Consider the following 15,738-nt stretch of genomic DNA (forward strand, 5'->3'; position numbering starts at 1 on the left):
TCTCTTGTCAAGCTACTCCATCTTCTATCAAGACCTCCTGTCTAAAGTCATCGCTTACCCACGCCGTGTTCGGCACGAGCTTCTTTCCTACAGCGCGACCATCAGTCGGTATTTTTATGTCCTGGGCAGCTACAAAGGGGTAGGCAAAAAAAAAAACAGATCGCTTCATACAATGGGCATGAAACATAGCCAGTACTCAGGGATACCCGTCCAACGAGGTGTGTGCGGATTGCTTCGTCCAGGGGTGAACCCAGCCGCTGATAGTATTCGGAGACTGAATCCCCAGTCCTTCTGAATCATGGCTTAGAGGACAAGGAAGAGCAGAATACAGAAGAACAAAAGTTGGGCTAAAAAAAAATAAAGACTTTTATTGGCTGTAATACAAGCATCTTAAGGCTCATGGCTAAGACGCTGAGCTTGTTGATCAGGAAGGTCGGCAGTTCGGCGGTCTGAATCCCTAGCGCCGCGTAACAGAGAGAGCTGTTACCTGTCCCAGCTTCTGCCAACCTAGCAGTTCGAAAGCACATTAAAAAATGCAAGTAGAAAAATAGGGACCACCTTTGGTGGGAAGGGAACAGCGTTCCGTGCACCTTTGGCGTTGAATCGTGCCGGCCACATGACCACGGAGACGTCTGCGGACAGCGCTGGCTCTCCAGCTTTGAAACTGAGATGAGCACCACCCCCTAGAGTCAGGAACGACTAGCACATATGTGCGAGGGGAACCTTTACCTTAGATCTGTGCTTCCAAAGCAGCTGATTGTGGGTTGGATTGGCCTCCCCACGATCAGCTGTTTCAGGCTGCAGGGATTGCCATAGCCTATTGCCGCCTCCGCGCAACCCATTCTTGTCCTCCGCATCCCGTTCCCGGCCTCTGTGCGCCCCATTTTCCGCCTGTTCCTGGCAGCGGGGATCAGAACAGGCAGAAAATGGGGTGCACGGAGGCTGAAAAAGGGGTGCACGTAGGCAGCAATAGGCAATCCCTACATCCTGAAACAGCTGATGATTGGGAGGCCGATCCAGACAACAATCAGCTGCTTGTGCTAATCAGGCTGTGCTGAAATTGAAAGTGAAACAGGCTGTTTGCTGCGAGGAGGCAAATTGCTGGGAGGCAGACTTTTTTTTTCTTGTTTTTCTCTCCAAAAGCTAAGTGCGTCTTATACTTTGGAGCATCTTATACTCTGAAAAATACAGTAACTCCCTTTCTCTATTTTTCTCCATATTTTTTTTTCAGAAGACCTTAAAGAAACCGGAAAGCTCAGCTGAAGGAAGAGGGGAAGAAGGAGGTAAGGGCTGTGATGACTTTTTTTCAAATACAGCTAGTCCCCAGTTTCTATCGCTGACCAAGTTGGCTGTTAAGTGAGCCCCATCCGATTTTTTGCAACTGTCTTTCCCCCGCGGTTGCTAAGCGAGCCTGGAGGTTGCTAAGCGAATCCAGTTTCCCGCATTGACTTTGCTTGTTGGAAGCCAGCAAATCAGCCTTTCCTGCTTCCTATTTATGACGGTTGCAGCAGCCCCTTTTCCCACCTCCTGACAAGGAAAGTCCAATGGGGAAGCCAGGTTCACTTAACAACCAGTGACCAATGACGGTTAGTAACACGGTAACCGACAGCTGCGGCAAGAAAGGTCGTAAAACGGGTGGCCAATCCTCAATGGTCTCATTGAGCAACAGAAATCGGGGGCTCAATTTGTGGGCGTAAGCCGAGGGCGCCCTGTAACGGCTTGGCCACTGCCGAGGGGTGCTGGGAGTCGTAGTTTAGCAACGGCTGGAGGGCCACAGCTTCCCCACCCTCGAAGGCTTTTTGAAAGTGCCGGACTGGGACTATATTGTTGCGTGTCTTGACCAGAGATAACGCAGGAGTCCCAGGAGGTAGAAGAAACAGAAGAGGCTGTGGAGATTCTCCTGCAGAAAGAGAGCGAGGAAGGGCTGCCTCCGGAGGAGGGGGACGCTGAAGGAGCTGAGCCTATCGACGAAGCAGACCAGGAGGAAGAGGAGGAAGGGGAAGAAATGGCTCGCCAGAGAGATGGGAACGGCGGCAGTGGAGTAGACGCAGAAAGCTCAGGGGAAGGGAGCCCCTTGGGACCCAAGACTCAAGGTGCCACCAAGCCAGATCTGGTGAGCTGAGAATCTCCATGAGGATCAGCTGACATCCTTGCTTCCTTGTGCCTGGATTACAAGGAGCTTTTCCCATCCCGTTTATTTGTTCATTTTCTTTCTATCTATTGGTTTTCTTTACAAACGTCTCCATCCAATGCACCTTCTGCCTTCTGTTTTCCCTATGACAACAGCCCTGTGTGGCTAAGGCGGGATTAGAGCTCCCTGTCTCCTGGTGATTGGCCCAAAGTCACCCAATTGACTTTCATGGCTAAAGTGGGACTAGAACTCCCAATCTCCTGGTGATTGGCCCAAGCTCACCCAACTGACTTTCATGCCTAAAACGGGACTAGAACTCCCAATCTCCTGGTGATTGGCCCAAGCTCACCCAACTGACTTTCATGCCTAAAACGGGACTAGAACTCACCATCTCCTGGTGTTTGGCCCATAGTTACCCAATTGACTTTCATGGCTAAGGTGGGACTAGAACTCCCAATCTCCTGGTGATTGGCCCAAGCTCACCCAACTGACTTTCATGGCTAAAGTGGGACTAGAACTCCCAATCTCCTGGTGATTGGCCCAAGCTCACCCAACTGACTTTCATGCCTAAAACGGGACTAGAACTCACCATCTCCTGGTGATTGGCCCAAGCTCACCCAATTGACTTTCATGGCTAAGGCGGGACTAGAACTCACCGTCTCCTGGTGATTCATGGCTAAGGTGGGGACTAGAACTCACCATCTCCTGGTGTTTGGCCCATAGTTACCCAATTGACTTTCATGGCTAAGGTGGGACTAGAACTCCCAATCTCCTGGTGATTGGCCCAAGCTCACCCAATTGACTTTCATGGCTAAAGTGGGATTAGAACTCCCAATCTCCTGGTGATTGGCCCAAGCTCACCCAACTGACTTTCATGGCTAAAGTGGGATTAGAACTCCCAATCTCCTGGTGATTGGCCCAAGCTCACCCAACTGACTTTCATGCCTAAAACAGGACTAGAACTCTCTGTCTCCTGGTGATTGGCCCAAGCTCACCCAACTGACTTTCATGGCTAAGGTGGGACTAGAACTCACCGTCTCCTGGTGATTCATGGCTAAGGTGGGGACTAGAACTCACCATCTCCTGGTGTTTGGCTTAGAGTCACCCAATTGACTTTCATGGCTAAGGCCGGAGTAGAACTCACCGCCTCCTGGTGACTGACCCAAAGTCACTCAGCTGGCTTTCATGCCTAAGACGGAACTAGAACTCCCTGTCTCCAGGTTTCTGAGTTTTCATCACGAGACCCAACAGGCTTTCTAAGGGTGTGTGTGTGAAAACATGAATGGTACCCCTAAAGCAAAGGAAGAGAACTGACTGGAACCTAGTCATTGGCCGTCCTCATATTTTGAACCACGTTTCAAAAATAGGCGCTCAGTCTCGTCCCTTCTATGTTATCCTTCTGCCAGACGGAGGATTCGGACAAGGGGTCCAAGCGAAAGGATGTGATTATGGAATTCTTCACCACGTCCAATGGAAACACCTACAAAGGGGTGGAGTACTTGAAGAAGTCCAAGCTCCGGAAACCAGAGAAATATTACCAGGGGAAACTGAAAAGCAGTTCTCTGCCTTACTACCTGGAGCAGGTGTACCTGTCAGAGGCTTTCTTCAGAGGTATCAGAAGACAGTAAGTACAAACCTCTTTCTCTTCCTTTCTCTCTCTGTCCCTCTTTTTTCTTTCTCTGTCTCTCTATGTTTCTGTTTCTCCCTCTCTCCCTCCTTTCTCTTTTTGTCTCTTTCTCTCCTTCTGTGTCTTTCTCTCTCTTCATCCTTTTCTTTCTTTCTTTCTCTCCCTCTCTCTCTGCTTCCTTCCTTCCCTCCCTCCCTCCCTTTCTCTCAAAAGAATAGTACATTTTTTTTCCAGTTAAGAAAAAGGATTTTAGGAGCACTTTAAGCTGAAATGCATCAAACTCTTAGTAATCCAACTTTTTAAACAGCTCCAATAAATCCTTTTGGGAATTTATTTTGGGCCTGATCGTTTTGGGGGCGACCCGCAGAAAACATAGCAGAACAATCACCCCAAATTGTGGGTTTAGAGAGACGAGGGGAGATCAGGATGAAATTTTAAAAAAGAAGATATTTGTATTTATTTCTTGAAAGCATTTCTACAGCCGCCTATCTTTCCACCGACTCTGGGCCACTCCCAATTTACAATGCAAACCTTAGCTGTTGTGGCTCGCCAGCAGCCAGCAGAGCTGGTGGCAGATTCAGACAGTAAGGAGGTTGGGGAGGAACCTGGGCCAGTGCTGGAGGCTGGAGAAGGCTCTGATGAGGGCTCTGTCCGACAGTTATCAGCTGCCTTCGGAGTCAGGCATCAGTGGGGCAGAAGAACAACTGGAGCCTATTCCCAGTATGTGCATGTGCAGACCTGCCAGGAGAAGGGAACAGTTAAGGAACAAGGGCTGACTCAGGAGTAAAGCCACAGGTGGATGTTAAAGGCCCCTCTTATAGGGAATAAAAGAGGAGCGACTGGGGAGTGGAGTTTGCAGGAGACAATTAGTTCCATTCATTAGAGTGAAGATCTGCTCCTGACTTCTTGTCAAGGAATTGCTGCTACAGCATGGAGTTTGGAAGATACCAGCCTGGCAGCTCTCCAAGCCTGATAAGGTCTGTGATTGGGAAATCTCTTGAAAGACTTTGCTGGAGAGGAATTCCCTTTAACCTAAATAAAAAAGGAGGTTTTATTTCGGGACCAGGAGTCAGCTTCATGCTCTTGGGAAGCCTAGGTCAGAACATTAGCTAGCCAGGTTAGCATTCAATCATGGCTACAGCAGACCTTCAACCCCCAGGATCTCCTGAATCCTTCCTTTTATTTCCGGGGTCTTCGAGATGGTCTTCCTCAAGCCGTCTCTTTCGTGCCCTCCTCTCTGCTCCCCTGGCAGCATCCGGCTCCAGTTCTTCGAGCATCTGGAGAAGTGGTTTGACGACACCTTATCCAGCACCTGGGTCGTCGGGGTGACCAAGAAGGAAGAGCTCAGCTCCGAGCTGCAGCTGCGCCTCCATCTTCACGAGCCCCGGAAGGAACGCATCGAGAAGGACATTTACAACGTCAGGATGGGTACCTCTTTTTCTTTTGCTCTCGTTTCTCTTTGATCCTACAGCAGGGATGGCAAACCTTTTCGGCACCAAGGGCCCAAACCAGAACATGTGTGCATGGGCGCGCTACCGGAAAGCTGAAGACCAGCTAGCCAGTGCGTGCATGCTTGTTTTGGGGGCCTTTTTCAGGCTGTTTTGGGGGCCTTTTCAAGGCTGTTTTTGGGACCGTTTTCAAGCTGTTTTGGGGGGCATTTTCAGGCTGTTTGTTGGACGTTTTTAAGGCTGTTTTGGGGGGCATTTTCCGGCTGCTTTTGGGGCCGTTTTCAGGTTGTTTTGGGGACCATTTTCAGGCTGTTTTGGGGGGCTTTTTCAGGCTGTTTGGGGGGCCTTTAGGCTGTTTTGGGGGCCGTTTTCAGACTGTTTTTGGAGCTGTTATCAGGCTGTTTTCCAGGCTGTTTTGGGGCCTTTTTCAGGCTGTTTTGGGGGCCTTTTTCAGGCTGTTTTGGGGGCTTTTTCAAGGCTGTTTTGGGGGCCATTTTCAGGCTGCTTTTGGAGCCGTTTTCAGGCTATTTTGGGGGCCATTTTCAGGCTGTTTTGGGGCCATTTTGGGGGGTGTTTTTGGGCTGTTGTCAGGCTGTTTTTTGGGCCGTTTTCAGGATGTTTTTGGACCGTTTACAGGCTCTTTTTCGGGCCATTTGGGGGGGCATTTTCAGGCTGTCTTTTGGGGCGTTTTCAGGCTTCCCTTTAAATGCGGGAATTTTCATTCTTTCTCTCAGTGGAGTTGCGGATTCACAACGACCGCTTGAAGCGTCACTGCGCTGGCTTGATCGAGGCTCTGAATAAGGAGCGGAGCGCCTTCCTCAAGATCCGAGAAGACCACAACGCGGTCAGCAAATCCTTCCGAACCCGAATCCAAGACATGGAGAAAGTCTTCCAGATGGAAAGCCGGGCAGAAAAGTAAGTCTGATTGTTGGGAAGAAGGAGACGCCAGCCACAATCTCACAATAGGATTGGGCAGAGCTTGGGGTATGGTGCCATCAGAATGTAGAAGGGAACATGATTTAATAATAATAATAATAATAATTTAAATTTATTAGCCGCTCCCTTTCCGAAAAGGACTCGGGGCGGCGTACAATGGAGTAAAAAACATATAACATTTACATAAATCCATGACATACATAAGTACAAAGACACACATGTTCGGAGGAGGTTAACAGATACAATACATAGACAATTAAAAACCATTAAAATACCCTAATTACAAAACCCCATGTACAATCCAAATTCAAAATGTTAAAAAACAGACAGTCAGGAGGAGTACGGGAAGATTACGGTTGAGCCAGGCCAGATAGTTGGATAGTTTAAACCCAGGGGAAATTCATGATCCCGATAGAAGAGAACGTTTGTAACTCCGTGTTGAATTTTGGGGTCCTTTGTGTTCCCTGAGCTTGGTGGTTTTCTTGCAGACGTTTCATAACCCAACTAAGTAACATCATCAGTGCTAGAAGGAAGGCAGGGAGGAGGACTGTGGGGTCCTTGGTGCTCCCTGAGCTTGCTTGTTTTCTTGCAGACTTTTCACAACCCAACTAGATAATCTCATCAGTACTAGAAGAGAGTGGGATGTGGAACATGGAGGAGGAGGAGGACTGTGGGGTCCTTGGTGCTCTCCTAAGCTAGGTGGCTTTTTGCAGGCATTTCATAACCCAACTATGTAACATCATCAGTGCTCCCTGAGCGGTGGTTTTCTTGCAGATGTTTCCTGACCCAAACTAGGTAGCCTCGTTAGTATTAAAAGGGAGTTGGGTTTTCAGGGAGGAGGAAGATAACTGTGGGATCCTTGGTGCTCTCTGAGCATGGTTGTTTTCTTGCACACATTCCATGACCCAACTAGGTAACGTGATCAGTGCTAGAAGAGAATGGGGTGTGGAGAGTGGAGGAAGAGGAGGAGGTCTGCGGGGTCCTTGGTGCTCTCTAAGCTAGGTGGCGTTTGGCAGGCATTTCATAACCCAACTACGTAACATCATCAGTGCACTCATGCTCATCCTTGGTCATTCCCCAGAACTGATGAGGTCACCAAGCGTTATCTTTACAATGCTCAATCCATCCTCGTAGGATAGCCTCAGTCTGGGCGGTGTGCGATGCCCACTTGCAGATCACTTACCTATCCCTTTCATCAATGAACGTCCAATTGGGTGCTTGGATATTGTTTGGGTAAACAGACCCTCAGTTTCCAGCTCTGCATTCCGATGGCTGACCTTGGGCTGGCTGGCGCGTCTCACCTGGCTTGGTTCCCGTCCCTCCCCTAATTCCTCCTTACTGTCCAATCCTCTCTTCCCTCCCTCCTCCCTTTCCTAATGCCCGGCTGTCAGCTGGCATCGCTCTACTAGCAGAATGGCAGGCCCCGCACTAACTCCGCCTCCGAAGGGTATTTCAAAGGGACGTCTTGCTGTCCACTCTCTCCCTTCCATAGGGTGATGGCCCTCAGCCGCAACCTCCACATGGAGTTGCTGAACCATGTGGAAGTACTCCAGGTCTCCATGCGGAGCTACAGACAGTATCTGGAGGAAGCGTTGGGCAAACTGCGAGATTCTAACACGGACTTCCTGAAAGCCTGCAGGTACCCAGAAGGCAGGGCAGCGTTTCCGTTTGTTCTCCCCGTCAGGAAATTTCTCCTTTGTTCTGGGTCGGTTCTGTTCTGGCCCAGCCTTAGCAGAAGCAAGAAACAGACTCCTGGTCACGAAAAAAACCCCTCTTGATTTACCTCTTGTGAATTAATTGCATTCACCCACCGAAACGTCCAGGCAAGAGTCCTTCGAGGAGTTAACTGCAGCCGCAGACCTTATCAGTCCCTTGTGAATAGTTGCAAGGCCGAAAGGCTGCAAATTAAGTTCTGCCAGGCAGTCTTTGTGGCACGAAACACAATGAGCAAAATCTTCAGAAATACGAACTGTTGTCTCCTACGACCACCACTCCCCTTTCCTTCTATTTATTCCCCATTCGGTGTCCAGGATTGCTTTGCTTCCCGAGTCGACTCCTTGTCCTCCATTGTTCCCCTCTCCTAACAGCTCTGCGCATACGCGCATCTGGAACAGGCCCCAGCTGTTCTTCCTCCTCACTCATCTCAGCCTCCAAAGGCAGCTGCTTCTCTGGCAGCTGGGAAATGTCAGACGGCCCTGGTTCTATCTCTGTGTCCAACGCTGAGCATCCATCGGAACCTCCAGCACCAGCCCATGTTCCTCCCCAAACTCCTCATCGTCCAACTCTGCCCCCAGCTCCACCGGCATTCCCTCCTGAATGACCTGCCAGCCAATTCGGACCCATCCTTCTTGTTTTCAGACTCTTCGCAGACGGTGGGAACTTTTCACCCGAGGAGCTCGAGATCTTCATGAAGCAGCTGCAGAAGGAGAACTCGCGCATCGAGTTTGTCGAAGGCTTGATCATGATTGATATGGAGAAAGCAGAGACCGGCTACCTGGAGCAGGTCAGACACGGAGGGACTCCTCCAAACAACCCAGAGTTGGGGTTCAGGGAAGAGCGTGGGAAGGGAGTGACACGATCGGCTCCATCGGGGGGGGGGGGGGTTAAATAGAATCATCCTTCTTGGTGATGTGGTCCCTTTCCCTCCCGTTCCCCAACCAGGCTACGGAAATTATCAGCAAGTTTGAGAACAGGTTTCGTTACCTGACTATGGATCGAGTCTTCTTGGAGAAAATCCAGCGGTTTCTAACCAATATTCAAGTGAAAATCAAGACAGAGGTACCAAGAGAAAGAAAGTCCACTCCCTTTCCTCCTTCCCTTCCTTTTCTCCTCTCTCCCTTTTCTCTATCTCACCTTTCTTCGTTCCTTTTCTCATTTCTCCTCCCTCCTTTCGCTCTGTTTCACTTTCCTCCCTCTTCCCCTTCCCTCCCTTTTCTCTATCTCTGACCTCCCTTCCCTTCTTTTCCTTCTTTTCTCATTTTTCCCCTGGGAACAGGCTCCAGCTGTTCTTCTGCCTCACTGATGTCTGACTCTGAAGGCAGCTGATAACTGTCATACGGCTCTGACCCCCTCTCTGCCTCCGACACAGAGCCCTCATCAGAGTCTTCCCCAGACTCCAGGACTGGCTCAGGTTCCTCCCCAACCTCCTCACTGCCCGAATCTGCCACCAGCTCCACTAGCCACTGGCGGGCCACAACAGGTTCCGGTTTCTTGCGCCTTTTGCCTTCTTCCATGAGGGTCCTCTAACTGAGGGCTGGTCTCTTCACTTTCCAGGTGGCGAAATCCAACTGGCAAACCCAAACCTTGAATAACTACTTGGAGAAGCTCGTCCAGAGGATCGATGCCTGCACCCACCCTAACGTGGACAAGGAAGTAGGTTCTAAGGGGGTTTGACTCCAAGACCAGCACGGGTAGTCCTCGACTTAACGACCGCAACCGAGCCCGAAATTTCCGTTGCTAAGTGAAACTCGTTAAGTGAGCTCTGTGCAGTTTTATTACCTTTCTTGCGACAAATTGTTCAGTGAATCCCTGCGGGTCTCCGAAGTGAGGCGTGGGAGGAGTCATATGTGGGTATTAACACGGCCCATTTGCCCGGAGACTGAGATAAATTTGAAGCCACTCCCTCTGCTTCCTCCTCATGACTCCCCAAATTAACCTCAGGGAGTGGCTTCAAATTTACTTCAGTCTCCAGGCAAATGGGCCGTGTTAATACCCACATATGACTCCTCCCACGCCTCACTTCTAGACATGCAGTTCAGGTAAGACCAAACAACATTCTCAAATTAGTCACACGGTCGTTAAGCAGATCTGGCTTCCCCATTGACCTTGCTCATCATAAAAGGGGATCACCTGACCCCGGGATACTACGACCCTCATAAATACGAGCCAGTTAGCCAAGCGGGCTGAATTTTTATCTCGCGACCATAGGGATGCCACAACGTGTGTTGTAAGTGCGAAAACTGGTCACAAGTCCCTTCCCCCCCCCCCAGTGCCGTTGTAACTTTGGACGGTCACGAAACAAACAGTTGTAAGCCAAGGACTACCTGCATTTTAAATCTCCTATGCTAAGCGGTTTCGAGGGTGCTTTACTTTAATGTTATTTTTTTTCTTCGCTTCCTTCCCTCAGAGCATGACTCCAGAAAGACTTTACGAGTTTACCAAGTTTGTCATGGAAGAACTGAAGAAGAGATGTAAATATCTCAACTGTCAGCTCCGGATCCAGGTAATAATATTTCTGATGAGATGTATTCTCCTGGTTACTCCAGTTTTCGCAATGTGTGGTGGCCTGCCCCTCCAGCAGCTGAATCAGAGTAGGAGGAGGCGTGGGAGTTAGGGTCAGCATCAAGGCAACCTGAGAGCTCCGAAGGGGAAGAGGGAATGGAGCTGTCAGAGAGAGAGACAGAGGCGGAGCCTAGGACATCCGTCAGCCCTCAAATGGAGAGTCAACAGCCCCCAGGTCTGGAGGTGGCGGATGAGGAAGAGGAGGAATAACTGAGTCCAGTGCCTGACGCGCGGATGCACAAGAAGGCAGAGGAGAGGAGAGCAGTGGAAATCTATGGGCCAATCCTTGGGACGAAAGAGCCACTGCTGCTAGCAAAGCCCTACCCTAACTCTGGAAATAAAAGACAGGGGGTGGAGATGAATAGATATGGCAGAGGAGAGGAGAGCAGTGGAAATCTATGGGCCGGTCCTTGGGACAAAAGAGCCACTGCTGCTAGCAAAGCCCTACCCTAACTCTGGACATAAAAGGCAGGGGGCGGCAATGAATAGATGTGGCAGATAACTATTCATCTCCCTTCCAGGTGGACTTGTTAAGTGCGAAGAGAGAGATAATTTTTGCCGGGGCTGCCGGATGTCCTAATAAAGGAATCTTTGTTGCTCCTACATTTTTATCTCTTAGGAACCAGATATTGCTTCCTTGCCCGTCGTCTTAGTTCAAGACTCCATGATAAGCTCCGCGCCGTCAGATCTGTCCCTCCCGGAGGACAAAGTCACCGTGATGGGCATGGAGTATACGCCTGTCCTCAACCCGAGCAGGATGGGGAAACCGGCCTTCGATGACGCCTCCTTCCACCTGATCCGAAACCTCACCGGGTGAGCATCCAAGGAACGCCTCGGGGCAGTGGTGAAATTCAATGTTTTATACTACGGGGTCTGTGGGCGTGGCCTGGTGGGCGTGGCAGGGGAAGGATACTACAAAATCTCCATTCCCTCCCCACTCTGGAGCCAGCCCGAGGTGGTATTTGCCAGTTCTCTGAACTGCTCAAAAAAGTTAGAATGGCACTGAGAAAAAGGGCTTACATACACATCCCCATCCTCATGTGATCAGAATGCGGACGCTTGGCTCATATTTGCGACGGCCATCGTGTCCCTGGGTTACGTGATCCCCGATTGCGACCTTCCAAGAAGCAAAGGCAATGGGAGGAAAGACAGATTCACTTAACAATAGTGTGACTTGCCATGGCAATAGCCCTTATATACTGCTTCACAGTGCTTTTACAGCCCTCTCTAAGCGGTTTACAGGGTCAACCTCTTGCCCCCACCCCCCATCCCCAAAAAACCAATCTGGGTCCTCATTTTACCCACCTCGAAAGGATGGAAAGCTGGCTCAATCTTGAACCGGTCAGGATTGAACTACTGTCAGTGGGCATAGTTAGCGTGCAATACTCCATTCTAACAGGGAGGGAGGGAGGGAGGGAGGAAGATAACAATAGCGCTTAGACTGATATTCCACTTCTCAGTGCTTTTACAGCCCTCTCTAAGTGGTTTACAGAGTCAGCCTTTCACCCCCAACAATCTGGGTCCTCATCTTACCGACCTCAGGAGGACGGAAGGCTGAATCAACCTTGAGCCTGGTGAGATTCAAATTGCCAAATTGCAGGCAGCCGGCAGTCAGCAGAAGTAGCCTGCAGTACTGCACTCTGACCACTGTGCCACTGTGGCTCGCAATGAACTAATGAACAACTGCAGCTATTCTCTTAAGAACTGTGACTTTTGGGTCGAAAGTCACTTGACAACTGTCTCACTTAGCAACAGAAATCTTGGGCTCATTGTTGGCCGCAGGTCGAGGACTATCTGCATATCCAAGTCAGTGGGCTCTAAAGCACAAGACAGCCAACACAACAACCTCTCCAGCCCATTGTCTTCAGTTTGTTGACCAGTAATATTGAAGGTTATCTTAACCTAAGTGGGACATTCTGCCTCTGCCTCATTCAACACTTCCAGGGGCTGATTTCGGGAACGCTGACGTTTTTCTCTCTTCCCTTCAATCCAGGTATGTGCGTGGAAAAAAGATGTTAGAGGCTCAGCACGAAAAGGATGCGGCCGGACTGCCTGGAACAGACCGAGGTGGTGAGGAACAGCACTTTTGATGCAGGCTAAGGACGGGGCAGCTTAGCCGTTAAAGTGCTAGCTTTGTTGACCAGAAGGTTGGCAGTTTGAAACCCCAGCACCAGGTGATGGTGTGAGCTCCCATTTCTGCTCTATAAAGCCTTAGTAACGCCACACCTAGAGTACTGTGTCCAGTTTTAGTCACCACACTATAAAAAAGAGATTGAGACTCTAGAAAGAGTGCAGAGAAGAGCAACCAGGATGATGAGGGGACTGGAGGCTCAAACACACGAGGAACAGTTGCAGGAACTGGGCACGGCTAGTCTAGAGAAGAGAAGGACCAGGGGAGACAGGATAGCAGCATTCCAATATCAAGCTATTGCCCAAAGCACCTGGAGGCCAGACAAGGAATAATGGATGGAAACTAACCAAGGAGAGATTCAACCTGGAAATGAGGAGGAATTTTCTGACAGTGAGAACAATCAACCAAAGGAACAGAAGTTGCCTTTGGAAGTTGTGGGAGATTCCTCACTGGAGGCTTTCAAGAAGAGACTGGACTTCCATCTGTCAGAAATGACGCAGGGTCTCCTGCTTGGGTTTGGGGGTTGGACTAGATGACCTACAAATTCTCTTCCAGCTCTGTTAAACTGTCTATAATCCTGCCTCAGCTCCTAGCGGTTCAAAAGCAGGCAAATGAGAGTAGATAAATAGGTACCACTTCGGTGGGAAGGTAATAGCATTCCCTGCACTTCGGCATATAGTCATGCCAGCCATATGACCACGGAAACTTCTTTGGACAACGCTGGCTCCCTCGGCCGTGAAACGGAGATGAGCACCTCCCCTGGAGTAGGACACTGTTGGCCACAGAAAAACCTTTTTAAAGTCAGGGAACCTCTGACTTGACAGACGTGGTGTCAGGATTCCAAATAGCATCTAAAATTAAATCAGAGTCCGATGGAAAGCATTCCTCAAAGTTCCAATTGATTAAGAGAGCCATGTTGGCACATCTGGGAAAACTCGAATCTGAAAGCTTCCCGGTTTTCCCCACCCAGTTGAAAGTTCACGATCTTGTCCCCACATCCACCAGCCCGTCACATGGTCCAATCTCCCACTGCCATGCTGGCAACTTCCACCCATCCAGTTCTGGTCAGGTGCAGAAGTGCAAAGACCAAGGATGACCTTGGCTTTCTAGAAAGGAACGTTGTTATGGCTACATAGCATCTAACTCCATACAATCCCCCCTCCCATTTTCCCACATTAGAAAATGCATAGTAGAATAATAGAAAGCGTGGCAGGCCAAAGATCCAAAAGAAAAAAGGGGTGCAGGCCTGATACATGGTGACAATTCAGTTTCCATCCGCCACGCCGGCGTGGCCCCCAAGAGGAAACCTTGAATGGAGAGGGCCCTTCCACGGTTGGAAAGAACGGGGGCAAGGCGAACGTCGCCTTAGATCCTCACCCAACGTGGCCAAGAATGGCGTTTCGGCGAAAGCGACTTCTCGGTTGGGTCATCAGGAAGTCCTCAGCCGCCGCTCCTCACCTCGGTGCTTCCTTTGCCGATCCCTTGCTTAGTTCCATCTTCTCCTCTCTTATGATTTCAGAATTTCCCAACCAAGCTCTACCGCCCTTGTTTACTGCGGGGGGTCATCGCGAGAGCCTTTCCTTGGGAGCAGCCTACCTGCTGGCCAAGAAATCGAGTTCCATCACCAAATTCTCAGGAAGGTAAGGATCCCTGCTTGAATGCCATAAAGTAGGCGTGTCTAATCTAGCAAAGAGAAGGACTGGGGGGGGGGGACGACAGTACTGGTGGGGCTGTCACGGAGTAAAGAGGGTGAAGTTATTCTCTAGTCTCTGGCATCAGAGGGCAGGACAAGAAGCAACGGATGGAAGCTTGTCAAAGAGCCTAGAATTAAGGATAGATTTCCTTAAAATGAGAACAATCCATCTGTGGGATGACTCCCCTCCAGAGGTTGTGAATGCTCCATCACTGGAGGCTTTCAAGAAGAGACTGGACCACCATTTGACTGGGATGGTATAGTATAAGGTCTGCCTTGAGCAGGAGGTTGGACTAGAAGACCTCTGGAGACCCTTCCAACCCTCTATTGCCTGTCCGTCCATCTGTACCTATCCATTTTCTATCCTATCTATCTATCCTATCTATCTATCTATCTATCTATCTATCTATCTATCTATCTATCTATCTATCTATCTATCTATCTACCATCTATCTCTTATCTATCCTAGCTAGCTAGCTAGCTAGCTAGCTAGCTAGTTATCTCTTATCTATCTATCTTATCTATCTACCTACCTACCTACCTCTCTCTCCCTACCTCTCTCTCTCTCTCTCTCTCTCTACGTACCTCTAACTCTCTCTCTCTCTCTCTCCCTCTCTCTCCCCCTCTCTCTAGCTATCTATCTATATCTATCTTATCTATCTTGTCTGTCTGTCTATCTATCTATCTATCTATCTATCTATCATCTATCTCTTATCTATCTATCCTATCTAGCTATCTATCTCTTATCTATCTATCTTATCTAGCTATCTATCTAGCTATCTTATATCTTGTCTTTCTTATCTATCGCTCTATCTATATCTTATCTATCGATCTATCTATCTTTTATCTATGTATGTTATCTATCTATCTATCTATCTATCTATCTATCTATCTATCTATCTATCTATCTATATCTATCTTATCTATCTTGTCTGTCTGTCTATCTATCGATCTATCGATCTATCTTATCTATCCATCCATCCATCCATCCATCCCGATATAACAACGGAGTCAGGTAGAGCATTCCAGGCGTTGGCCACTCGGTGGCTGAAGTCATATTTTCCGCAATCAAGTTTGGAGCGGTTGACCTTGAGTTTCCATCTATTGTCTATCTCCTCCATGCACATATGTATATGTCTCTGTTCTTTTTGTATATATGTTTGTCTTATGTGTATTTTTATTTGTTTTGATTGTACGCCGCCCCGAGTCCTTTGGGAGAGGGTTGCGGCTAATCAAATAAAAAGTATTATTATTATTATTATTATTATTATTATTATTATTATTATTATTATTATTATTATTATTATTATTATTATTGAGGTTGAAAGCTGAAGTAGTCAGTGACAGGTGGGACGTTGTTGCAGACAATTTTGTGTACTGTGCTTAGGTCAGACCGCAGTGTTATTTTAATTTCCAAAGTTCATTGCTCCCGGTGGCATTGATAAAATTAATGCGCTCCTGGGTTAAAGAGTTGCTGTGCTGACAGGTTGA

General features: G+C 48.8%; 1 protein-coding gene across 2 annotated transcripts in view; it reads left to right on the forward strand.

The window, feature by feature from the left end:
- CCDC180 (coiled-coil domain containing 180) overlaps positions 1-15,738 on the forward strand; it is a 36,338-nt gene that overhangs the window by 14,168 nt on the left and 6,432 nt on the right. For both annotated transcript variants that reach the window (XM_081967200.1, XM_081967201.1), the window contains exons 16-29: positions 13-139; positions 1,232-1,283; positions 1,845-2,113; positions 3,538-3,755; positions 5,011-5,186; positions 5,941-6,121; positions 7,635-7,781; positions 8,501-8,645; positions 8,804-8,920; positions 9,416-9,514; positions 10,269-10,364; positions 11,043-11,236; positions 12,417-12,493; positions 14,074-14,194. In XM_081967200.1, coding sequence (XP_081823326.1) covers positions 13-139; positions 1,232-1,283; positions 1,845-2,113; positions 3,538-3,755; positions 5,011-5,186; positions 5,941-6,121; positions 7,635-7,781; positions 8,501-8,645; positions 8,804-8,920; positions 9,416-9,514; positions 10,269-10,364; positions 11,043-11,236; positions 12,417-12,493; positions 14,074-14,194 — 2,019 coding nt within the window. The remainder of the gene's footprint in view (positions 1-12; positions 140-1,231; positions 1,284-1,844; positions 2,114-3,537; positions 3,756-5,010; positions 5,187-5,940; positions 6,122-7,634; positions 7,782-8,500; positions 8,646-8,803; positions 8,921-9,415; positions 9,515-10,268; positions 10,365-11,042; positions 11,237-12,416; positions 12,494-14,073; positions 14,195-15,738) is intronic.

This window comes from Natrix helvetica (genome assembly GCF_964273705.1).
Source record: "Natrix helvetica genome assembly, chromosome: 15".
Classification (NCBI taxonomy): domain Eukaryota; kingdom Metazoa; phylum Chordata; class Lepidosauria; order Squamata; family Natricidae; genus Natrix; species Natrix helvetica.